Source organism: Piliocolobus tephrosceles, chromosome 4 (assembly GCF_002776525.5).
Source record: "Piliocolobus tephrosceles isolate RC106 chromosome 4, ASM277652v3, whole genome shotgun sequence".
NCBI classification, from domain to species: domain Eukaryota; kingdom Metazoa; phylum Chordata; class Mammalia; order Primates; family Cercopithecidae; genus Piliocolobus; species Piliocolobus tephrosceles.
This window is the reverse complement of record NC_045437.1, coordinates 99,299,804-99,327,675: the sequence shown is the minus strand read 5'-3', so window position 1 is coordinate 99,327,675 and position 27,872 is coordinate 99,299,804. Positions and strand designations below refer to the sequence as shown.

Here is a 27,872-nt window from a genome sequence, read left to right as displayed (position 1 = left end):
TCTCTAGATGTCTATTAGGTCCGCTTGGTGCAGAGCTGAATTCAAGTCCTGGATCTCTTTCTTAACCTTCTGTCTCGTTGATCTGTCTAATATTGACAGTGGGGTGTTAAAGTCTTTCATTATTATTGTGTGGGAGTCTAAGTTTCCTTGTAGGCATCTAAGGACTTCCTTTATGAATCTGGCTGTTCCTGTTTGGGCACATATATGTTTAGGATAGTTAGCTCTTCTTATTTTTGATCCCTTTACCATTATATAATGGCCTTCTTTGTCTCTTTTGATCTTTGTTGGTTTAAAGCCTGTTTTATGAGAGACCAGGATTGCAACCCCTGCTTTTTTTTTTTTTTTCTTTCTATTTGCTTGGTAGATCTTCCTCTATCCCTTTATTTTGAGCCTATGTGTGTCTCTGCACATGAGATGGGTCTCCTGAATACAGCACACTGATGGGTCTTTACTCTTTATCCAATTTGCCACTCTGTGTTTTTTAATTGGGACATTTAGCCCATTTATATTTAAGGTTAATATTGTTATGTGTGAATTTGATCCTGTCATTATGATGTTAGCTGGTTATCTTGCCCATTAATTGATGCAGTTTCTTCATAGCATCAATGGTCTTTACAACTTGGCATGTTTTTGCAGTGGCTGGTACTGGTTTTCCTTTTCATGTTTAGTGCTTCCTTCAGGAGTTCTTTTAAGGCAGGCCTGGTGGTGACACAAAATCTCTCAGCATTTACTTGTCTGTAAAGGATTTTATTTCTCCTTCTCTTAGTTTAGCTAAGCTTAGTTTGGCTGGATATGAAATTCTGGGTTGAAAATTCTTTTCTTAAAGAATGCTAAATATTGGCCCCCACTCTCTTTTGACTTGTAGGGTTTCTGTCGAGAGATCCGCTGTTAGTCAGATGGGCTTTCTGACCTTTCTCTCTGGCTGCCCTTAACATTATTTCCCTCATTTCAACCTTGGTGAATCTGACAATTATGTGTCTTGGGGTTGCTCTTCTCATGGAATATCTTTATGGTGTTCTCTATGTTTCCTGAATTTGAATGTTGGCCTGTCTCAATAAAATACTGGCAAACTGAATCCAGCAGCACATCAAAAAGCTTATCCACCATGATCAAGTTGGGATGTAAGGCTGGTTCAACATATGCAAATCAATAAGTATAATCCGTCATATAAACAGAATCAAAGACAAAAACCACGTGATTATCTCAATAGTTGCAGAAAAAGCCTTTGACAAAATTCAACAGCCCTTCATGCTAAAAATTCTCAATAACTAGGTATTGATGGAACATGTCTCAAAATAATAAGAGCAATTTATAACAAACCCACAGCCAATATCATACTGAATATGCAAAAATTGGAAGCATTCCCTTTGAAAACTGGCACAAGACAAGGATGCCCTCTCTCACCACTCCTATTCAATATAGTATTGGAAGTTCTGGCCAGGGCAATCAGGCAAGAGAAAGAATTAAAGGGTATTCAATTAGGAAAAGAGGAAGTCTAAGTGTCCTTGTTTGCAGATGACATGATTGTGTATTTAGGAAACCCCATCATCTCAGCCCAAAATCTCCTTAAGCTGATAGGCAACTGCAGCAAAGTCTCAGGATACAAAATCAATGTGCAAAAATCACAAGCATTCCTATACACCAAGAACAGACAAATGGAGAGTCAAATTATGAGTGAAATCCCATTCACAATTGCTTCAAAGAGAAAAAAATACCTAGGAATCCAACTTACAAAGGAGGTGAAGGACCTCTTCAAGGAGAACTACAAACCACTGCTAAATGAAATAAAAGAGGACTCAAACAAATGGAAGAACATTCCATGCTCATGGATAGGAAGAATCAATATCGTGAAAATGGCCCTACTGCCCAAGGTAATTTATAGATTCAATGCCATCCCCATCAAGCTACCAATGACTTTCTTCATGGAATTGGAAAAAGCTACCTTAAAGTTCATATGGAGCCGGAAAAGAGCCTGCATTGCCAAGATGATCCTAAGCCAAAAGAACAAAGCTGGAGGCATCACGCTACCTGACTTCAAGCTATACTACAAGGCTACAGTAACCAAGACAGCACTGTACTGGTACCAAAACAGAGATATAGACCAACAGAACAGAATGGAGCTCTCAAAAATAATACTACACATCTATGACTATATGATCTTTGACAAACTTGACAAAAACAAGAAATGGGGAAAGGATTCCCTATTTAATAAATGGTGCTGGGAAAACTGGCTAGCCATATGTAGAAAACTGAAACTGGTTCCCTTGCTTACACCTTATACAAAAATTAATTCAAGATGGATCAAAGACTTAAATGTTAGAACTAAAACCATAAAAACCCTAGAAGAAAAGCTAGGTAATACCATTCACGGCATAGGCATGGACAAGGACTTCACAACTAAAACACCAAAAGCAATGGTAACAAAAGCCAATATTGACAATTGAGATCTAATTAAACTAAACAGCTTCTGCACAGCAAAAGAAACTACCATCAGAGTGAAGAGGCAACCTACAGAATGGAAGAAAATTTTTACAATCTACCATCTGACAAAGGGCTGATATCCAGAACCTACAAGAAACTTAAACAAATTTACAAGAAAAAAATCAAGCAACCCCATTAAAAAGTGGGGAAAGGATATGAACAGACACTTCTTAAAAGAAGACATTTATTCAGCCAACAGACACATGAAAAAATGCTCATCATCACTCGCCATCAGAGAAATGCAAATCAAAACCACAATGAGATACCATCTCATACCAGTTAGAATGGCGATCATTAAAAAGTCGGTAAACAACAGGTGCTGGAGAGGATGTGGAGAAATTGGAATGCTTTTACACTGTTGGTGGGACTGTAAACTACTTCAACCATTGTAGAAGACAGTGTGGTGATTCCTCAAGGATCTAGAACTGGAAAAACCATTTGACCCAGCCATCCCATTACTGGGCATATACCCAAAGGATTATAAATCATGCTGCTATAAAGACACATGCATGTGTATGTTTATTGTGGCACTATTTACAATAGCAAAGACTTGGAACCAACCCAAATGTCCATCAATGCTAGACTGGATTAAGAAAATGTGGCACATATACTCCATGGAATACTATGCAGCCATATAAAAGGATGAGTTCATGTCCTTCATAGGGATATGGATGAAGCTGGAAACCATCATTCTGAGCCAACTATTGCAAGGACAGAAAACACTGCATGTTCTCACTCATAGGTGGGAACTGAACAATGAGAACACTTGAACGCAGAGTGGGGGAACATCACACACTGGGGCCTGTCATGGAATTGGGGGAGTGGGGAAGGATAGCATTAGGAGATATACTTAATGTAAATGATGAGTTAATGGGTGCAGCACACCAACATGGCACATGTATACATATGTAACAAACCTGCACATTGTGCACATATACCCTAGGACTTCAAGTAAAATAATATAAATAAATAAATAAATATGTAAATAAAACAAAAAAGAAAAAACAAAGTACCTCCTCCCAAAACATTTTTAAATTACAAGTGCATATGGGGAGAGTACAGTGGAGAAGCTTGGATGATACCATCTTAATTAAATGATCAAAGTTAACATTACCAGTAGTGGGCCAAATAAATAATGGGTACCACCTGATAGGATATAATGCAAACACAACATTAATTTTGTGATATTCTTGCCAAAGATGTACAATCTGAATCTAAGTATGGGGAAACATCAGAAAACCCACAAATTGAGGGACTTTGTATAAAATAACTGGTATATAATCTTTAGGAGCATCAGTCATGACAGTTAAGGAAAGATTGAGATAATCTTCCAACCTGAAGGAGACTAGAGAGCATGACAACTAAAATGTAGTGCTTTATTCTGAACCAGTTACTTTTGCTATAAGGGATGTTGCTGGGATATGTGATAAAATATGAATAGAATCTAAGCATTAGATGTTAGTAATGTATGAATGTTAATTTCCTGTTTTCTATAGCTGTATTGTGGTTATGTAGAATAATGCCTTTAATTTTAGGAAATACACAATAAAGAATTTGGGAGGAAAAAATTACTAATTCAGTTACATGTATAGATATGCAGAAATTCAGATTTTAAAAGTTCCTCCTTGAGTCATTTTAGTAATTGTATCTTTCAAGAATCTATTTATTTCATCTAAGGTGCTAAATTTTTGGTATATAGTTGTTCATAATGGTCTTTATTATTATTTTAATGTCTGTAGGAGCTGTTGTGATGTCCACTCTATCATTCATTCTTGGTCTTCTCTTCTTTATTCTTGATCAATTTGGCTTAACCAATGATATGCTGTGGCTGTGTCCACACCCAAATCTCATCTTGAATGGTAGCTCCCATCATCCCTATGTGTTGTAGGAGGGACCCAGTGGGAGGTAATTGAATCATGGGGGTGGGTCTTTCCTGTGCTGTTCTCATGACAGTGAATATGTCTCACAAGATCTGATGGTTTTATAATGGGGAGTTCCCCTGCTCACTCTCTCTTGTCTGATGCCATGTAAGATGTGATTTTGCTCCTCATTCACCTTTCACCATGATTGTGAGACCTCCCCAGCCATGTGGAACTGTGAGTCAATTAAACCTGTTGCCTTTATAAATTACCCGGTATCGGGTATGTCTTTATTAGCAGTGTGAGAACAGACTAATACAATACATCCATGTCCCTGCAAAAGACATAAATTCATCCTATTTTATGACTGTATAGTATTCCATGGTGTGTATGTGCCACATTTTTATGATTTTCTAAAGGACCAGTGTGCACAACAGTGTTAACATAGCAGACCTGAGAGAGGTCTACCTGCATGGTTGGGTCTTGACTGCCATCTTGGCTGTTGGATTTTTGCAGTGTCCCCACAGTTCCCTAACTGGTTAGAAAACACTTCACATAGTTGTCACAGTTTAAAATTAAAAGAATTAAATGTGTACTGTTTGACTCCAGCGGCAGAGATTCTTGACTTGCACCTGGTTTCTTTCTGACCTTGCCCCATGTGCCTTTTCCCTTTACTGCTGTTGTTTTGTAAGTCATAGCTATGGATGAAACTATATCCTGAGACTTTTGAATCCTTCTAGTGAACTATTGAACCAGTGATGGTCTTTGAGACCTCCTACAGAAAAAGAGTTGTTTTGTTTTTGTCATTGTGGGGTTAAAGTTGGCCTCTTTACGTGCAACTTTTCTTTTATAAAATAAAAACCAATATAATTTACAAACCATAAAATTTTCCTTTTGAAGTGAACAATTTAGTGTACTTTTAATATATCCACCAAGTTGTGCAACTGCTATTACTGATTCCAAAACATTTTCCTCATGCAAATTAGAAAATCCACTCTAATTGACTCTATATGTATGAATTTAATTGTGGACTCTCAGTTACACTCCATTGACTTATACATCTATCCTTATTCCAGTACCACACATAGCTTTGTAGTAGATTTTAAATTTAGAAAGGAAGTATGTGTCTTTCATCTTTGTTTTTTTTCAAGATTGTTTGGGCTATTGTGGGTTCCTTGTATTTTCATCTGAATTTTAGAATAAGCTTGTCAATTTCTGCACAATGTCAGCTGGGATTTTGTAGAGATTGTGAGGAATCTGTAGGTCAATTAGGAGATTATTGCCACTTAAGCAATGTTAAATCTCCCAATCCATGACATGCAATGTTTTACCTTTTATTTTGGCCTTTGGTTTCTTTCAGTGATGTTTTTGAAGTCTTACAATTTCTTTTGCTTACTTCTTTTGGATTTTCTTTTATCTTAAGCATGTTTATGGCTAGTATATAGAAATACTTTAAATATTTGTATATCAGTCTTATATGCTGAATCTTGCTGAATTGTTTTATTAGCTCTAGTGTGTTGTTTTGTATGTGTGTGGATTCTTTACACTTTTATGTGTACCAGATCATGTCATTTGTGAATACTTTTACTTCTTCATTTCCAATATGGATAACTTTTATTTCCTTTACTTGCCTGACTTCCCTGGCAAGCACCTCCAATACAATGTCGAATAGAAGTAGTACAAGTGGACAACCTTGTCTAGTTCCTTATCTTGGGAAAGCTTTCAGTCTCTCAACATTAAGTATACTGAGGGTTTTTCATGTATAAAGTTATCAGTTGAGGAAGTTGCTTTCTATTCCTAGTTCTCGGAGTGTTTTTATTATGAAAGTGTGCTGGATTTTGTCAAATGCTTGGCATTTTGATGATACTGTGGTTTTTATCCTTTATTAATATAGTGATTTACACTAATTACATATATTGAACTAACTGCGTTAATGGGATAAATCCCACTTTATCAGGTTTACCATCATTTTTCTATATGCTGGATTCAGTTTGCTAGTGTTTTGTCAAAAATCTTTACATCTATAGTCAAAGTGATACTGTTTTGTAGTTTATGTTTTTTTGGTCAGGATTTGTTGTCAAGGTAATACTGGTCTAATAGTATAAATAGGGAATTGGGGTGCGGTAGTTAAACAAAAGAAGAAAGAAAAAGAATGAGTAGGGAAGTATTCTGTCCTTTTATTTTCTGAGAAAATTTGGGAAATAACATTTGGTAAAATGTACCAGTGAAGCCATCTGGCCCTGAATTTTCTTATGGGAAATTTTATGATCAAGCTGTATATTTGTTGTAGATGTATTCAATTTTTCTGTTTTTTTCCTGAGCCAGTTTCTACGGCTTGTGTCTTGCTAGGTAGGGATATTTCCTTTGCATCTAGATTTCTAACTGTTGCTCTACAATTATTTAATAGTATAATCTTTCCAATTTCCATGAAATCGGTAGTAATGTTCCTTATTTCATGCCTGTGTTTGTGAAGCTGGAGTCTTCTCTCTTTTCTCTTGGCCAATGTAGCTAAAGGTTTGTCAACTTTGTTGATCTTTACCAAGAATCAGCCTTCTATTTCATTGATTTTTCTCTGTTGTTTCTATTTTATATTCTATTTATTCATGTTCTAATAATTCTTCTTCTTCTTCTTGATTTGGGTTTAGTTTTTTTTTTTTTTTTTTGTTTTGTGGAAGATTATGTTATTGATTTGAACTCTTCATTCTATTTTTCTTTAGTCAGGATCTTGCTCTGTCACCCAGGCTGGAGTGTAGTGGTGCAGTCATAGCTCACTGCAGCCTCGAAATCCGGGGCTTAAGTGATCCTCTTGCATCAGCCTCCCAAGTAGCAAGGACTACAGGTGTGTGCCACCATACTGGGCTTTTTCTTCTCTTTATATAGGCTTTCATTGCTATGCATTTTCTCTAAGTATTAACTTTAACTGCATCCCATTATATTTTGACATATTGTGTTTTTATTTTTGCTCATCTCAACATATTTTCTGATTTCACTTTTTCTTTTTCTTGTTTTTTTTTCAGACAGAGTTTCGCTTCCATTGCCTGGAGTGGAGTACAATGGCATGACCTCAACTCACTGCACCCTCTACCTCCTGCGCTCAAGTGATTCTCCTATCTCAGCTTCCTGAGTAGCTGGGACTACAAACACATACCACTGCACTCAGCTATTTTTTGTATCTTTTGTAGATGGGGTTTCACCATGTTACCTGGGCTGGTCTTGAACTCCTGAGCTCAAGTGATCAGCCTCTCTCAGCCTCCCAAAGTTCTGGGATTACAGGCGTGAGCCACCGCACCCAGCCCTAATTCATTTTTGATTTCTTGTTTGACCCATTGATTATGAATGTATTGTTTAATTTTCACATATTTGTGGACTTTTCTAATTTGTGTTTGTTATTTTTGGTTTTATTTTGTTTTGGTCAGAGATGATACTTTTATGATTCCAATCTTTTTATATTTATTGAGACTGGCCAGGTGTGGTGGCTCACATCTGTAATCCTAGCACTTTGGGAGAGTGAGACAATAAAAAAAGGCACATTGTAGAATTAAGGACCTTGCCTTTTAAAAGGATTATTCTAGATCCCCACCTTCTTCCAAAAAGAAAACCTACAACAAAGCATTAACAGGACCAAGGAAAGTTAGAAGTAAATTAACTGTCTTCAGAACAACATTCAGCACTTTTTAAAGGAAGAAAACATAAAGCAAACTCCTTTCAACATACTGTACACATGTCTGGCATACAATATCCAGCATGCAAGGAATAAATACAATTGTGACCCATAATTTAGAAATAATTTAATGTTTGTGGCAGCAAAAATTAAACACTGTCTAGAGGCAAGAGGATTGCTTGAGTCCAGGAGATTGAGACCAGTCTTCTCAACATAGTGAGACCCAGTCTCTACAAAAAATTTGTAAAAATTGGCTGCTTGTGGTGTGTGCCTGTAGTTCCTGGGAGGCTGAGGTGGAAAGATTCCTTGGGCCCAATAGTTTGAAGCTGCAGTGAGCTATGATCATGCTACTGTACGCCAGCCTGGGTGATGGAGTAAGACCATGTTTCAAAAAGAAAAAAATTATTAAGCCTTATTTTGTGGTCTAACATACGGTCTATCCTGCAGCAAGTGCCAAGTGTGCTTGAGAAAAATGTTTATTCTACTTTTGTTCGGTAGAATTGATGTCTGTTAGGTCTTGTTGATTTGTGGCATCTAAAAAATCTTTTTGGCTGGGCACGGTGGCTCATGCCTGTAACCCCAGCACTTTGAGAGGCCAAGGCAGGCAAATCACAAGGTCAGGAGATCGAGACCATCCTGGCTTACATGATGAAACCCTATTTCTACTAAAAATACAAAAAAATTAGCTGGGTGTGGTGGCAGGCACCTGTAGTCCCAGCTACTCGGGAGGCTGAGGCAGGAGAATGGTGTGAACCTGGGAGGTGGAGTTTGCAGTGAACCGAGATCATGCCACTGCACTCCAGCCTGGGTGACCGAGCAAGACTCTGTCCAGAAAAATAAATAAATAAGTTAAATAGTCTTTTATTTTCTTACTAATCTTCTGTCTAGTTTTTCTATTCATTATAAAAAGCAGGATATTGAAGTCTCCAAATATTATTGTTGGCTTGTCTATTTGTTCTTAAAATTTTGTGTTTGTTTTACATCTTTTGGAGTGGTTTCACATTTATAATTGCTATATCTTCTTGATGGATTGACCCTTTTTATTGACCTTTTTCTGTAATAATCGCATACTTTGAGTTCACTTTTTTCTTAAACTTCTAGCTTCTTCAGATGGCAGCTTAGATCATTGATTACATAATTTTCTGATATTCTATTTTTGACTTTTAACAGTATAATTTTCTGTATAAGCACAGTTCAGCTGCATTATAAACTTTTAGAGATGTTGTATTTTTATTTTTATTTAGTCATTCATTTATCTTATCCATGAGCTATAATCACAATATATTGTTGCATTATTAGTGTGAACCAGTAGTTATATATTATATCAATTAATAATAAGAAAAATAAAGGATTTCATTATTTATTTATTCTTCTTTATATAGAACTAATTTTGTAACATACAATTTTCTTTTTTTCTGAAGAAATTCTTTAAGCATTTCTTGTAAGGCAGGTCTACTACTGACAAGATCCTCAGTTTTTGCTTGTCTGAGAACATCTTTCTTTCTCTTTGGTTTGAAGAATAATGTCACTGGATAAAGAATACTAGATTAGTGGGGTTTTTTTTCCCTCTTCTTTCAACACTTTAAATATTTCTTTCCACTTTTTTCTTGGTTGCATAGTTTGTGAAGAGAAATCTAGTGTAATTCTTATTTTTGATTCTTCATAGGTAAGGTATTATTTTTTCCTCTGACTTTTTTCTATATTTTATTTGTCTGATTTTCCACAGTTTGAATATGATATGTCTAGGTGTAGATTTTGTGGTGTTTGTGCTTCTTGGTCTTTTATGAGCTTCCTGAATTTTTGGTTTGTTATCTGTCTGTCATTAGTTTTGGAAAATCATCAGCCATTTTACTTCAAATTATTTATTCTCTTTCTTTTTCTCCTTCTCATTCTGATATTCCCTTTTTGTATGTTACAGCTGTTGTAATTGTTGCACAGTTCTTAGATACTCTGTTCTTTTTCTTTCATTTTTCTCTTTGCTTCTAGTTTGGTAAGTTTCTACTAACACATTTTCAAGCTTGTGGATTATTTTCTTGACCCTATCCAGTCTACTGAGGAGGTCATCAAAGACATTTTTTTTTTTTCCATTTCTGCTGCAGTGTTTCTGATTTCTCACATTTTATTTTGATTCTTTCTTAGAGTTTCCATCTCTCTCCTCACATTACTTACCTGCTGTTGCATATTGTCCATTCTTTCCAATAGAGTCCTGATATGGTTTGGATTTGCATCCCTGCCCAAATCTTATGTTGAATTGTCATCCCCAATGTTGGAGGAGGGTCCTGGTGGGAAGTGTTTGGATTATGGGGGCAGACTTCCCCTTTGCTGTTCTTGTGATAGTGAGTTCTTATGAGATCTGGTTGTTTAAAAGTGTATAGCACTTCACCCTTCACTCTATTCCTCCTTCTCTGGCCACGTAAGATGTGACTGCTTTCGCTTCACTTTCCACAATGATTGTAAGCTTCCTGAGGCCTTCCCAGCCATGCTTTCTGTAGAGCCTGCAGAACTGTGAGTCAATTAAACCTCCTTTCCTTATAAAGTATCCAGTCTCAGGTAGTTCTTTATAGCAATGTGAAAATGTGAATACAAGTTCTTTGCATATTGATCATAGTTATTTTATTTTTTAGTTGACACATAATAATTGTACATACATATGGGATAAAATGTGGCATTTCAATGTGTGTTTATATTGTGTAATGATCAAATCAGTATAATTAGCAAATCCATCGCCTCACATATTTATCATTTCTTTGTGTTGAGAACATTCAAAATGCTCTCTTATAGCTATTTTGAAGTATACAATACATTATTGTTAATAGGGTGACTCTAGTCATCCTACTGTGCAACAGAGCACCAGAATTGATATTTCCTATCTAACTGTAACTTAGCACCCATTGACAAACCTCTGTGCATCCCTCCTTCCACCCTCTCCAGCCTCTGGTAACCATTATTCTACTCTTTACTTCTATAAAATCAACTTTTTTAGATTCTACATATGAGTGAGATCATGCAGTACTCATCTTTCCATGTCTGGCTTATTTCACTTAACATGATGTTCTTTATCCATGTTGTAGTAAATAACAGGATTTTACTCTTTTTTATGGATGAAAAATATTCCATTATGTATATATACCACATTTTCTTCATCCATTCATCCATCAGTGGACACTTAGGTTGGTCCATATTTTAGCTATTATGAATATTGCTTCAATAAACCTGGGGGTGCAAATATTTCTTTGACATACTCATTTTATTTCATTTGAATGTATATCCAGTAGCGGGATTGCTGGATCATTTGGTAGTTATATTTTTAAGTTTTTGAGGAACCTCCATACTGTTTTTATAATGGCTATTCTAACATAAATTCCCACCAACATTGTATAAAGCCTTCCTTTTCTATACAGCCTTGATAATACATATCTTCTGTATTTTTGATAAAAGCGATTCTAACTGAATATCTTATTATTTTGATTTGCATTTCCCTGATGATTAGTGATGTTGAGCATTAAAAAAATAGATCTGATGATCATTTGTGTGTCTTCTTTTGAGAAATGCCTAGTCAGGGCTTTTGCCCATTTCTAAATTGGATTATTATTATTATTTTTTCTTTTGAATTGTTTGAGTTACTTATGTATTCTGGATAATAATTTAAATTTCTGGGAAGCCACCTTTTCCATATGATTCTCTTTTAGAGTTTTCCACTGAGGGTAACTTATGTGATATTTGGAAGGTTGAAGAGAAGGAGAGGAGAGTCCTCTTTCTCCAGAGGTGTTTGCAAGCAGATCCTTGCAGGTCTGAGGTTGCATGTATCCTGCTGAACACTTAAAAACCACCCACTTTGCTCCTGTAGACAGATGCAGTTCCTGGGAACTATTGCAGAGAGTCTTGAGCATTGCATCTGTTTCTTGGCGACTTTTTGAAGAAAATAAAGAGGAGAGATGGCAGTGGGGCATACCCCTAACAAATGGGACTCTAACTTTTATGCTTCTATGCTTCCTATGCTTTTGTCTCCTCAGGCCTACTGGCTGTAACTTCCTGACATTTTAAGTGACTTCCTCAATCTTCTGTCTCTCAGTTCTCCCAATATTCGAATGTAAGCCCTAATTCTTAAATCCTTATTTTCTAGCATTTTTAGAGTGGGTCTTCTTTTATATTTGAACGAAAAATGATCAATTTTTGATAGATGAAATTATTCCTTAAAAATGGGAAATCTGGAATTTTTTCTCTGATGCAACTAGATTTTGAGACGGTAATGACCTTGTTTCCAGTGAAAATATGGAACACTGATATCTCTAGGATGCAGTAACAACATTATTGCTTAAATTAAATTGACTGAAGTGTCAAGTGTCTGTGTTAGGCAAGGATTACCTGTGTGGGTTTTCTTCTTCTCCTGAATCTTGTTCCCATAATTTCTCATCTCTTAATTAGCTCTTGTATGTCTTCAGACAGATCTAAAAATATCTTTTAACTTTCATATTCTCGGCAGAATGAGAGAATTGAATTATTTAGTCTACTATTAATGGAAGTGTAATCAATAGGTCAGGGAACTATATCAAAGACAGTTGTTCAAGTGTATCTTAATATGTTACTTTTTAAAATAGAATATTTGGAAACTCATGTGAAAAATATAACAAAACATTAACATTTGATATATCTAGGAGAATTGTATATTTCTATTTTCTGTGATTTTACTGATTTTTGCTCACCTGATATATAACAGTTTGAAAACATTGAGATTTGTTTTGATTTGTTTCTCTTTATGTTTTCTTTATTTTCTCATTTTATTTATTTAACCTTATGTCAGTTAATACTTAATATAATGATAGTTATTATATTGGAATTATACTCTTTATCATTATAAAATTTTCCCTTGCTTTGTTTAATTAATTGCCTTATTGTAGGGGAACATATTTACTACTTAACTGGTTGACTATATGCTTTAATTTACCTGAAACAGTTCCAGTTTATGCCTGCTGTCCTATTTTTCATTGCAGTTTTCTCCCTTTTTTGCTAAGTATTATTATTAATAGTTTATTTAAACAAGCTGGGATAGATTTAGTTGGCCCTAACTTTGTGCTTGTAGATTCTTCCTGGTCTTGTTTTACAGTGGTTAAAAAACTTGTGTGCTGAATACAATTCTTACTTTGACGTAGAGTTAGATCTAAAAAACAACACAGCGATAACCTTTCTTTCTTTCTAGACCTTGTCCACATGTAGTGTTAATGAAAATTCCTTTCAGGGACAGTGTGATGTGCATTTCTTGAAAAATGAAGTAATCTTGTATCTAGTCTCCAAAATTAACTCCACTCAATTTTGAGTGGTTGGGCAAGTATTTGATGTGACTGGTTCTGCCACCCACTTGGTATATTAGCCAGATTTGTGATGGTCCATGCTGCAACTTGCAAGATGCATGAAGTCACCAGCCTACCTGTTGGTAAGGTCAGTGGGAAGCATTAGACATAATAGATTAGCTTTGCTTGAAGTATCTGTAGGAAATAGTGGCCAAAGAGTAAAGTCATAGAGTGCATAATAGTCTAAGCACACTTTGTACACGGTATTTTCATTTATCATATACTGCATATCACCATCATTTTATGATTTTATTATTTGTAAGGCTTTTTTACTTTCTAGTATACCTTTTTTGGCACAATGACATCAAAAATGCCATGTGCTATTCTTAAGCAAATTGATGAAGACTTGTACATTGTATACATTTACTATTTATCAAAGGCCATAGTGATATTACTGACCACATAAAAACCTGAAGACATAAATCTGCTGAAGTTAATGGTGATTTTAGAAGACTATGGCTGAAAAAGATAACACATGCAGCTGCAAAAAGCTTATTTACAAAACATTTCATGAAAGTATGATTTAGTCATCTAGATTTAACTGTTCTAGTTTAATCTTACTCATTTTCAATTCCAAATTTTTATATCCACATCTGAAAATTAAAATAATAGCTGTAAATGAATTCGCCCCGTTAGCAGAAGGACAATTTTTCAAATTGTTAAATAATGCCAGCTTTGTATCAGTGCCATCGGGGACTTCAAATAGAAAATAAGTAAACTCAAATAATAATTTGTTTTTTGTGAAATTAAATGAAAATTTTGGAAGTTCATTCTGTTGAAGATAAACACCTGATATTAATGTGAATACTGTATTTTTAAATTTTCATTTTTGAAGATAAAATTATTTATTTCTGTAACAATGATATTTACACAAATTTTTGTGTAGAGTATCATAGTAAAGACAATGTATTTATCATACTAGGAAAGCAGTGAAGCAGAAATGTGCATGGAATTGGTACACAAACAATTTGTAATTGTATCCTAACAAAATATAGTATTTAACATCAACATTTACAAACATTTATTCACGTTCAAGTTTTTATGTATTAATACTTCATCTTATTGGTATACATTGGCTTTCTTTGCCTCCTGGAAACAATAGATTTTACAAATATTGGACTTTTGTTTCATTATTTTATAAAGTAACCTCAGTTGATTTATGATTTTGAACTGTTTTATAAATAAATTCTCTAATTTGCAGTTGTACTTTTATTTAAAAGCGGCTGAAAATCTTCCATTAAAGTATTCAATGAATGAATCACCATACTTCTAAAATATTGGAAGCTTTTGTTGAATTTTAATTATTGAAAACAAAGCTTAAAAATGGGAAGATACTAAAATGCATCCCTCCAAAACTAAGAGAGGAACTAAGCAAACTATGAGAGCTTGAGTAGCATACAAGATTTATTTTAGAAACCCTTTAATTGTGCTTTGTACAAATATTTATTTTGGGAAAGAATCTTTGGATAGTTCCTTTATTCTAATTAGGCAAATTTATACTTTGTAAATTGAATTGCATGAACTTAAGTAAACCTATAGTTTTACATAGCTAAATTTGGTGAAACAAAGTAATAATAAATAGAGACAACTTATTTGAAGAGTTTTGTCTTGTAAAATATTTTTCAAAGAAATATTCTCTGAATGAAATATTTTGGTTTAAATAGTTTAATATGAAAATATAATTGAGAATATCCTTCATTGAACAGTGCTTGTTTTGAGCTTACTAGACACTTACACACTTGTAGAGAGTTTTTATCAATTAAAATATCATTTTCTACAGTGACATGTCAATAGAGGTTATAATAACTTCAAATTTATTAACTATGTATTGGAAGCCCCTAAGATCAGAGTCAGGCTAAATGTTTCCCTAGGACTTCACAGGACTTAGAATAAGCTCATGGTTGTGGTTTATTACAGTGAAAGGATATAGATTAAAATCAGCTGAGGGAAAAGGCACATGGGATGAAGTCTAGAAAAAAACAGGTGCAAGTTTTCATGTGTCCTCTCCCAGTGGAATCACATGGACATGCTTATTTCTCCCAACATGTGTGATAGCACACCCAAAGTATTACTAACCAGGGAAGCTTATGTGAGCCTTCATGCTCAGGGTTTTCTGTCAGTCATGTAGGCATGCAGCACCTCTGTGACTAACCTCAGCTACTCAGACTCCACACCCACACCCCATGACAAGAAAGATCTTCACCATAAATCACATCATTAGCATAAACTGTGTGATCAGACTGGTACAATATGGCCCAAGGCCTCTGCCATATAAAAACATTGTTAATCGGACAGAATATTCCAAGGGCTTAGAGCTTTTCTCCTGGGAGCCACCAAACAGTCATTCCTGAAGTCGGGCCTTTATTTTATTTATTTATTTATTTATTTATTTATTTATTTTGAGGTGGAGTTTCACTCTTGTTGCCCAGATTGGAATGCAATGGTACAATCTCAGCTCACCACAACCTCTGCCTCCCGGGTTCAAGCGATTCTCCTGCCTCAGTCTCCCAAATAGGTGGGATTACAGGCAGATGCCACCAAGCCTGGCTAATTTTGTATTTTTAGTAGAGACGGATTTCTGCATGCTGATCAAGCTGGTCTTGAACTCGCAACCTCAGGTGATCCACCCACCTTGACCTCCGAAAGTTCTGGGATTACAAGCATGAGTCACTGCTCCCGGCCAGGTCTTTTTAAAACAAGCCAGTCCTGTTCAGTTAACCCTTCACTGCAAAACTGTAAAAAGTAACTTTAATATATTGCACCTAACTTTGTAAAAACTATTAAAACATATTTTTCAGAAAAGATATGAATCACATTTTATTAAGGATAGTTTGGCTAAGAAACTGGTTGAAGTATGTGCGTGTTTATTAATATTCTTATTTTTAAAATACATTCTGATATATAACATAAAAATGCTTGGAAATGTTTAAGTAAACTTTTTCAGCTTCACCAGTGTAATAAAAGTAATTTGTCTATAATTACAAAAATAATATGACCTTTTTATTTGACGGAGTCTCCCTCTGTCACCCAGGCTGGAGTGCAGTGGTGCAATCTTGGCTCACTGTAAACTTCTGCCTCCTGGGTTCAAGCAATTCTCGTGCCTCAGACTCCCTGAGTAGCTGGGATTACAGGCGCCTGCCACCAGGGTTGGATATAGTAGATATAGGGTTTTTAGTAGATATAGGGTTTCACCATGTTGGTCAGGCTGGTTTAGAACTCCTGACCTCAGGTATCCATCCACCTCAGCTTCCCAAAGTGCAGGGATTACAGGTGTGACCCACTGCACCCAGCCAATAATATGACTTTTGATATAATATTCTGTACCAGTCATTGAACCAGGAGAAACAAAACAAAACAAACTAACAAACCCTCAAAGATGGAAATCTGGAATTGGTTCTCTGATATGATTGGGCTTGAAGCCAATGACAAAAGTTATATTTGTGCCTGTGAATTATGGTTCACTAGAAATCCATGGCATGTAGCGACAAAAAGAGTCATTTAAATTATGCCTAGGATAAAGTTCTTATTGAAGGCAAGACATTGAAAGACAAAACAGCTGCTGCAATTGACTCCTGTGGTGGAATCTTTAACTGCATGGAAAAGTTTACAGAAGGATAATGAAAAGTTTAGGGTATGGTTAGAAAACCTGTGAGCTTCTCTCATAGTTTCATAAGAAACTCTTACTATTTTTAGCCACATATTTTTGGTCAATACTAACTCTTACTCCAGGCGGCAGAATTGCAACATAAGTTGAACTCAAACTCACCAGATCACTTCTGTGGGAGTTGGGGTATTGATTTGAGAAAAAAGAAACCCTGCGAATTAGGATAAAGGCATCTGGGTGAAATTTGGTGAACTTGAGAACCATGAAACCCCAAATCCTGTACCTTCTTTGCCAGTAGAAACAATTATTCCTCTTATATCTTAAGAGAAACAATTCCTTGCTTGAAGACATTGAATTGGCCTCACCTGAGTTAAAGGAATGCTAATTCCCCTTATAACCCATCCCATACCATATTGCTGCCAGACTCATAACTCAAATCAGATTCAGCCTTCCCAGAATAATTAACATAAAATCTCTCCTATGAGAAAATATTCTATATATCAAAATTTGCTTGCCACTTCAGTAGTGGTTCAAGACACCAATTAGTTTAGAGTATATGGAACACTCTCTCTTCCGAAATGAAGGAAAATTTGTGCTATTGTACCACTCACTATTAAGAAAGAGGCACAAATTTTGGTGAGCCTCTGTGATTTTTCAATGGTAGAAGTATGCTGTGGTAGCATTATATACTTGGTCAGAGGAGGCCTTGAAAAGTAGAGGAAAAAGGAAATCCTCCCCATGGAAAGAACATTGAGCAGTACATCTGATTGTCCATATTGTCAAACATTGCCCAGTGGTTTGACCATTTGGTAATTAGGAAGGCTGTGTAAGTGGTATGTCTCTCCATATAAGTAGAGTTATCCTATCTGAATGAATATTCACAAAAAGAAAGCCATTGCACAAGAGGCTCTCACTAATGAAGTACATAGACAGGTATGAATATTAGCCAACCTCTTTCCCTAGCCATTCTATCTCTTGTTCAATGGGATCTTATTTATAGTCACAATTACATCAAGGATGGAGGTTATATGAGAGGTGAATACACGGCCTTACCTTCACCAGAGCTCGTCTGGTTATTGCACTACTGAATGCCTGCCTTGCTACCAGGAAGAGTCAATATAATCTAGGTACTGGCCCCATTCCTTAGTGAAACCAACCAGTTACGTGGAGGCAGGTATTATATAGTTCTGGTTCTGTTATGAAGTGGGCAATAATTTCCCTTCACTAAATTAGATATTTATTTTGGATATGGGTTCTTATTTTGTCATCATGGTCCTGCTAACACTACCATAACTGGATTTAATGAATGCCATATAAAGCATTATAACCATATTTACTAACACGTTGCTTCTAATCAAGGAACTCATTTTACAGTAAAGAAGTATAGCAGAAAGTTCATGTTCATGTAATTCACTGATTTTACTTCATGTCTCAATAACCAGAAACTTTTGGTCTTATAGATAATTATGATGGCTTATTGAAGCCTCGGATAAGACTCCTAGTAGCAGACAACATTCAACCACTCCCAGTAGTAGGCAACAAGTTTGTAGTGCTGTCCTATGTGCTTTGAGAGAACAATCTGTGTATATTATCTGGGATCAAGGGGTAGAAGAGGGAGTGAATAGTAGAAGAAGGAAGTTATGAATATCAACTATAGTCTCATAACCATTTAGAGAAATAAAACTTGTAGCAGCTCTGCATTTCCTCTTACTTGCTTGTCTTGTGTATTCACACACAAATATGTCCTATGTACATTTGTGTGTGTATATGTTTATATATGTATATGTTCTGGTTTTTTATTTTCTCTCTTCTTTCCTATTTTTTCTATTAATACTTTATAGAAGGTATAGAACCATATAAATTAATCTCTAGGTTATAGAATATGCCTCAATTAGAAGGGGAATTAATAACCCCACCTTAGAGATAAACTCAATTACTGACAGGACTTATTTCCTACATTGGCTATTATCCTCCTTGGCCACATCTAATGTAAAAGTTAAAGAAAATTCTTATCCTGGGTGCAGCAAAGTTTTTATAGGTTGTTTCCTACTGGTATTGGTCTGCTAAAACTAGTTGTGGCTCCAAATCTGGCTCGTGGTTTCTTTGGCAATATATTTCCCCTCAAATATTTAGTTAGTGCTGTGATATATTTGCTTAACAATTGGTGGTTAACTTTGCAATTTGGTTTTTAGGTCAAAGAAAATCCATTCAGGTTTGTGATTAAACTGAAGGATTAGCATTACACTGAGATAGATATGGTGATTGATTAGACTATGTATCTCTCTTTTTTGGGGGAAAGAGTAACAGCATCTCTGTAAAATGATAATTGTGATACATCAGGCAGAAGCATGATGATATTGCTACTTATTTGGTATTAAAATTTAAATATGGGAGGAAAGGTGAAAATGTATACCAAATAGTCTAAAAGATGAACTCTGTAAGTTATTTGTCTGTTGGCCATGAACTCCATTACTCACTTCTATTTACAAGGGAATGGGAAATCTGAAACTACACTTCCCAGAGTTGCTGGGGCCCAGCTGACTTCGACTTACATGTTGCCAATGAATCTGTGGCAGTAGATTTGAAAAAGGGCCAAGGGAAGACTTTCTTTTCCTTTCTGTTTCTGGTGGTGTTTTTGTCATCAGGAGCAATGCTGGGTGATTAAAGGCTCCTGGATTTATGCTCAGGAATAAATGTGATGCTATCAGTACTATAGAGCCCATGAGCTCTGGCACCTGCAGGGGTGTCAGAATCAGCAGTTGAGCTCCCTGTCATAGGAAGACTGTGGGCTCCCGGCTTCCTGCAAAAAAAAGGTAGTGATTACAGTTCTAACAGCAGCAGCAGCAGCAGCAATTGTAGCAGCAACTTATGCACCGGTAACTTTGGTTGCATAGATATCATGAATTTTGATTAGTAACCATTTGGACTCCAACTAATGTACTACTTTTGTAATCAATCCCTACATCAATTAATTTTGTTTCAAATTCTTAGTGTGTTTATAATTACTTTTCTCCTAGTTGGATGTTGAGTGATAGAAATATACATAACGTGGTACCATTTATTTCACATTCAAGAACAAGAAAAACAGTACTTGATATTGTCTAAGGACATATGCGTTGTCAAAAATGTTAAAAAGGCTAACAACTGGTAAACTTTAAATACAGGATACTGATTATGGAGGGAAGGGAGACAAATGAGTTTGTGAAGTATGCATTGGGCTTTAACTATTTCGATAATGTTTATTTTCTATTCTAGATGGTAGATAAATATTATATTAGTAATAGTTTTTGATTTTTTATAATGTGAAATGCAATACATTAAAATCAAGACCAGTACTAAGTGCGATGACACAGCAATCACTATTCTTTAGGAAATTACTCATAGAAGTAGTTAAAAAACAGCTTCAAAAATTCAATTTGCAAATATTTTGTAGAGATTAAGGCCTATTTGTGTTTTAGAAAAGGAATTGTTACATGCCTGTAGCTTTTAAACATTCAGAATAATGTAAAATAAACTTACATCATGTAATTTAAATTTTGCTTTGTAATAATCATAATAATGCCTTCTTAAAATGCATATCATTGCTTTCTCTTTTTCTTTTTACATTTTAGGTGTGGTGCTTGGTCTTACAGATGTCAGCATTGGCAATATTCAGAGGGAATATTCTCTGAAAACCTTTGAAAAGTTGGCATTGGAATTGAGTTATGATATTTCATCTGGCCTGGCAGTAATATTTATAGCATTCTATGGAGACAGAAAAAAAGTAATATGGTTTGTAGCTTCTGCCTTTTTCATAGGACTTGGATCACTTTTATGTGCTGTTCTATTCATTAATGAAGAAAATAATAAAAGTAAGGTAGGAATTGAAGGTAAGGTTTTAAAATATACTGTCATATATCAAATCAACATTCATTTAAATCTTGGCTCAAGGAACTTAAAATAGACTGTGATAATTGTTTTCTGTATATCTATCCAGTCATCTATACTGATTTATATGATCAAGTTTGCTAATTAACTAACTGTAGCATCCTAGTGGACATACATGTCATCATAGAGGAAGTTAATGATTAGTTTTAGTCTACTGATAGAAAACATTTATTTTCAGATGTTGGTCAGTAGGAAGCTCAGTACTGTGATCCCTAGGAGAAGGGAAAGAAACAACTTGAATTTTCTTTGAGAAGGCAAGAGTGAATCGATTGGGGGCATGTTTTATGATTATCAGGAGCATGAAGGACCTCCTTGAGTTTATTAATCATGAAATCAAAGTGGGATTTGCATGGTTGTGCAGCTACATCAAGCTTTAAAAGTACAGGTAGGGAGTGGGAAGCAGAGTTATTTTGAGTAGGGTTGCAGTTTGATCATGGGGTTGCATGATTTGAAAGAAAGCAAGGGAATTAAAAGTATTTAGATGATAGTGAAAGAAGTAAGGACATGAAGGGAATATCGGGATAGTGAAAAGGAGCAGAATCAATGGATTATATGCCCTGATGAATTTTTAAGGATTGTTGGAATTGGGTTGCTAGAATGAGTGAGTGGAAAGATAGGAGTGGTTAGAATGTAGATGCTTGAAATTATCATTGGGAAAGATTTGTAGTTATTATTTTTGACATTTTAAATGACTAGCTGTATTTGTCTGTTCTCAGACTGCTATAAAGAACTACCTGAGACTGAGTAATTTATAAAGAACAATTTAATTGACTCACAGTTCTTCAGCCTGTACAAGAGGGCTGGGGAGGCCTCAGGAAACTTACAATGATAGTGGAAGTTGAAGGGGAAGCAAGCATATCTTCGCATTGTAGCAGGAGAGAGCGAGCAAAGTGGGGAGTGTTACATACTTTCAAACAACCTGATCATATGAGAACTCACTCACTATCACGAGAACAGCAAGGGGGAAATCTGCTCCTGTGATCCAGTCCCTCCTGGTCCTCCCTCCTGCTCCCACCAGGTCCCTCCTGCAACATTGGGAATTACAATTTGACATGAGATTAGGGTGGGGACACAGAGCCAAACCATATCACTAGCTAAGGTAGGTGGAATACAGTGCATAACAGGAAAAACGTTCAAGGAACTAAGAGGTCAGGGTGTTGGAAATATCACATTGACACTGATATCACAAGTTAACATGTCTGTACAAAATTGAACCTTCAGCATTTGAATGACAGTTCTAGAGACTACCTCCTACTTTATATGGAGTGAAAATCATTTCACATGGATACTAAACCAGATGAAAATATCATTTGTATACTGTATTGCAATCTGCACTTTAATAGTGTTTCCACAATATTATTATTATTATTATTTTTTTTTTTGAGACAGAGTCTTGCTCTGTCGCCCAGGCTGGAGTGCAGTGGCCGGATCTCAGCTCACTGCAAGCTCCGCCTCCCGGGTTCAAGCCATTCTCCTGCCTCAGCCTCCCGGGTAGCTGGGACTACAGGCGCCCGCCACCTCGCCCGGCTAATTTTTTGTATTATCTAGTAGAGACGGGGTTTCACCATCTTAGCCAGGATAGTCTCGATCTCCTGACCTCGTGATCCGCCCGTCTCGGCCTCCCAAAGTGCCGGGATTACAGGCTTGAGCCACCGCGCCCGGCCACACAATATTATTTTAAGAGCATTTTGTTAAATGTCAACCTGAATGACCATGGCCAATATAGTCTAACAGTATTGCCTGGATCTATCAATCTATAAACAAATTTAATTACACAAGCATTTACTTAATATTGTTATATAACCATGTAAATAAAAAAAGTATAAGAAATACACTATGACCTGAAAGAAATTAAAATCTAGTGGATGACCACATAATGACTAACTCTAATGGAAAGAAATGTTCACTGTATAATGCCTTGTCCTTATGAACATATGTTCTGAAAGTTAGTGGGTCTAAAATGGGAAATTATTTAATCAGAGTGAGACAAAGTGAATATAAAGATTGTTAAAGAGGTGAACATAAAACTAAACTCAGAAGGTACTATTTTGATAACGCAGATAATCTAGAACATTAGAAATACTTTTAGCCTAGGGTCAAAAGTCAGGGGAACTAGACGTCAAATTTAAGAGGAATATGTGTATGTGTAAATGCATATATATAAATACACAAACATATCTGTGCACACATACATACAGTCATGCATGCACATTTATGTTTTGGCTTATAATATATGCATCTTTTGCAGGATTCCCACACAATTTCTTCCTTTTTTTAATCTTTTATTTTGGAGACAGGGTCACAATATGTTGCCCAGGCTTGTCACAATCCTCTCACTTCACCTTTCCGAGTAGCTGGTACTACAGGTGTGTGCTGTGTCTGGTCCAAATTGTGTGATGGCATTTTTCTGAGAACGTGATAATTGATTGCAGTACTACTACATTCAATGTAAATGAAATGTTAACTAAAAGAAAAAAGCATAATTTTGGAAATAGCTTGTAAAATATTTGATAAAGAATGCTGCACATTTGTTTTATGTTTGAGTTCAATTAACAAAAATGTAATCATTGTCTTTTCAAAAGATATTTGCACAGAAACAAAGGTTGTCAGTGGTTGCCAGAGCAGTGATGCATCGTTACAATTAAAATACCTGTATTTCATCACCCTTGGGCAGACTATGCAGGGAATAGCAGGAGTGCCTCTTTATATCCTTGGAACAACCTTTATTGATGAGAACGTTGCTACACACTCAGTTGGTATCTATGTAGGCAAGTTTTACCTCCTCTATTATGATTGACCCATTTTGATTTTCCTTGAATTTTGGTATGCATATCTAAGCTGATACAAAAGTACTATTGGCCCTTATGATAATATTGTAATAAATAACTAGTGTACCAAACCTCCAAATCACATTGATTCACATAATTCTAAGGAGTTGTTTGAGATTTGGGATTCTAGACATGTCACCTGAATGTCACCGAAAATACATAGAGCAATTGAAAAAACACATACTTTCGGCCAGGCATGGCGGCTCATGCCTGTAATCCTAGAACTTTGAGAGGCTGAGGCAGGCAGATCACTTGAGTTCAGGAGTTCAAAACCACCTGGTCAACATAGTGAAGCCTTGTCTCTACTAAAAATACAAAAAAATTAGCCAGGTGTGGTGGCAAGCACCTGTAATCTCAGCTACTCTGGAGGCTGAGTCAAGAGACTTACTTAAACCCAGGAGGTTGAGATTGCAGTGAGCCAAGATCACACCACTGCTGCCTGGGTGACAGAGCAAGACTCTCAAACAAAAAAACAAACAAACAAAAAATACCTTCTTAAGTAATAAAAATTATACTCTTTATGTATATGTGTATGCACATTTATAAATATGTATATTCATATATATATACACTTAATTAATAATAGCATACTATCCCTGTTTACAATGTCTATGCTACTGTATCCCATAAGAAGTAATCCTGGCTATATCTCAGGATAATCTGTACTCTCTTATATTGCAATAGATTCTAGTCCTGGTAGATCATCCATTTGTACAGGGTTATCTAACTATCACTTTTGAAAATAAATTTAAAGTTGTTTTTATATACTTATTGTGAAGGTGTATTGACGCATCCTGGTAGCTAAGGTGAAGGGTGCAGAAGTAATGATAACTTTAAGGTATCACCTTGCTAGAGCACCCCAAATTAAATAAAATAAGACATTTTGAATTTCTAGTTATAGTAAATATATTTTATTTATATTACACTAAATACATATATTAAATAAGGTATAATGAATTATATACTGAGTTTCTCTACTACATGCATTGGATAATACGTATGATGGTTAGTTTTATGTGTTTGCTTGGTTAGGTTATGACACCTGGTTGTATGGACAAACACTACTCTAGATGTTTTGGTGATGGTTGTTTTTAGATGCGATGAACATTTACAGTCCTCAGAATTTGAGCAAAACTGATTTCATAATGTGGGTGGGCCTCATTCAATCAGTTGAAGGTTCTATGAGCAAACACTGAGGTTTTCTGAAGAAGCAATTCTATCTAAAGACTGTAACACCAACTGCAACATCCAGCCTGCTGGTCTGCCCTACAAATTTGGTACTTGCTAGGCCTCACAATTGTGTTTTGTATGGACCAATTCCTCAAAATGAATCTCTCTGTTCTCTCTCTCTTTGTTTTTTGAAGGTGATTTTTATTTTTGTGTTTAAATTTTTTTTTAATTTCAGTAGTTTCAGGGGGAACAGGTGGTATCTGGTTACATAGATAAGCTCTTTAATGGTGATTTATGAGATTTCGATGCACCCATCCCCCAAGCAGTGTACATTATACGCAATGTGCAGTCCTTTATCCCTCACCCACCTCTCACCATTACCCCCGAGTCCCCAAAGTCCATTATATCATTCTTATGCTTTTGCATTCTCATAGCATGGCTCCCACTTGTGAGAACATAATCATGTTTGGTTTTCCATTACTGTTTTTCTCTCTCTTTTACTGGTATTGTTTCTCTGGAGAACTCTGACTAATACAGAATGCTATGAAAATCTTTCAGAAATAATCAATTTCAGTCCATTTTTATCATAACAAAGCTGGCTTATGAAATTGCTTGATGTTCATTGTTTATTTTACAGGTATTGCAGAATTTACGTCAATCATTGGATATGGTATGGGTTATGCGATAGGAGCACCACTAGTTGAAGTCCCTGAGGATAGTACTTCTGCAACAAAGTAAGGCATTATTTTTTCTTTCTTTTGTTTACATTGTATAAAATATTTACTAAATAGCTACCATAGCTTACAAATAAACACACATATTTAATTTGTAATAACCATAATTTTAGAAGAAGTATATGCAAATATGACTTATATGCACATATTTGTACACATAAATACATCTAAAGTATAATCTTAAACATTTTTAAGTGTATAGTACAGCACTGTTAACTATGTGCACATTGGTTTTCAATATATATCTAGAATTTTTGCATCTTGCAAAAATGCAGTCATTGTTTTACTTTCTGTTTCTGAGAGTTTGACTGTTTTAGACACCTTATAAAACTGGAATCATGCAGTATTTGTCTTTTTGTGATTGACTTATTTCACTTTAAATAATATTTTGAAGTTTCATGCATGTTGTAGCATATAACAGGATATCCTTCTTAATTTAAGGCTGAATAATACTCCACTGTATTATTGTACATATCACATTGGCTTTAGTCATTCATTTTTCAATGGACATTTAAGTTGCTTCCAGCTCTTTACTATTGTGAATAATGCTGCAATTAATACAGGTGTACAAATATCCCACAGATATCCTGTTGTCAATTCTTTTGTATATATACTCAGAAATTGGATTGCTAGATCATAAGGTAAGTCTATTTTTCCAATTTTATTTTTTTGAAAAACTTTTATACTGTTTTTTATAAAAACTGCACTGTTTTACATTCCTGCAGTGCACAGGGTTCCAATTTCTCCACATCCTCACCAATACTTGTTTTTTCTGTTTGTTTGTTTTTCTGATAGTGACCATCCTAATGGATCCAAGGTGATACCTTATTATGGTTTGGATTTGCATTTCCCTGATTATTAGTGGTGTTGAGTATCTTTTCAATGCTTCTTGACCATTTGTATACCTTCTTTTATCAATCCAAGTCCTTTGGCCATTTTTAATTGCTTTTTTGTTGCTGTTGGGTTGAAGTTCTTTATATATTCTGCATATTAGCCTCTTTTCAATACATGGTTTGCAAATGTTTTCTGCCATTCTGCAGGTTGCCTTTTCACTTCACCAATTGTTTCCTTTACTGCAAAAAAGTTTTTAAGTTCTGTATAGTGCATTCGTCTGTTTTTGGTTTGCTGCCTAGGATTTTGGTGTAATATCCTAAAAATAATCGTCAAATCCAATGTCACGAAGCATTCTCCCTATGCTTTCCTCTAAGAATTTTATGGTTTCAGGCCTTGTGTTTAGATGTCTAATCCATTTTGAGCTAATTTTTGTATATGGTGTAAGGTAAGGGTCCAACTTCCTTCTTTTGCATGTGGATATCCAGTTTTCCCAACATTGTTTTTTGAAGACAATTCTTTGCACATTGTGTAGCCTTGGCACCCTTGTCAAAGATCATTTGAACATATATATGAGGGGTTATTTCTGGGTTCTCTGTTCTATTTCATTGGTCTATGTGTCGGTCTTTATACCAGTACCCTACTGTTTTGAGGACTGTAGCTTTGCAATATATTTGAAATCAGGAAGTGTTATGCCTCCAACTTTGTTTTTCTTTTTCAAGACTGATTTGGCTTTTCAGGGTCTTTTCTGATTCCACATGAATTTTTCCTATTTTTATAAAAAATGCCATTGGAATTTTGATAGGGATTGCATTAAATCTGTGTTTCATTTTGGGCTGTATAAGCATTTTAACAATATTCTAATTCTAAGAATATTAATATTAACTCTCGTGTTTAATCCATAAACATGGGATAGCTTTACATCTATTTGTGTCTTTACTTTTTTTCAGCAATGTTTTATAGTTTGCAATGTGCAAGTCTTTCTCCTTGTACACTGTTCATTGTTAGTGTATGGAAATGCAACTGATATTTGTGTGTTGATATTGCATCCTGTAACTTTACTAAATTCATTTAGTAGTTCTAATAGTTAGGCATACGGTATGTGCATGCATGTATGTATGATCCTTAGAGTTTTCTATATATAAGATTATGTCATCTGAGAACAGAGATAATTTTACTTCTTCCTCTCCAATTTGGATGCCTTTTATTTCTTTTTCTTCTCCAATTTTTTCTGGCTAGGACCTTCCAGTACTATGTTGAACATGGGGAGAACAAACTATGGATTTGTTCCTGATCTTAGAAAACTTGCTGGTTTTCACCATTGAGCATGATGTTAACTGTAGGCTTTTAATATAAGATCTTTACTAGGTTGAGGTGTAATTTCCTTGTATTCCTAGTTTTCTCAGTGTTTTTGTCATAAAAGGGCATT

The 27,872-nt window shown here is 35.4% G+C and overlaps 1 protein-coding gene across 1 annotated transcript in view; it reads left to right on the top strand.

Annotated features, from left to right (window-relative positions):
• SLCO6A1 (solute carrier organic anion transporter family member 6A1) overlaps window positions 1–27,872 on the top strand; it is a 144,462-nt gene that overhangs the window by 8,446 nt on the left and 108,144 nt on the right. The window contains exons 2-4 of the mRNA XM_026454255.1: window positions 20,565–20,822; window positions 23,463–23,648; window positions 25,516–25,612. Coding sequence (XP_026310040.1) covers window positions 20,565–20,822; window positions 23,463–23,648; window positions 25,516–25,612 — 541 coding nt within the window. The remainder of the gene's footprint in view (window positions 1–20,564; window positions 20,823–23,462; window positions 23,649–25,515; window positions 25,613–27,872) is intronic.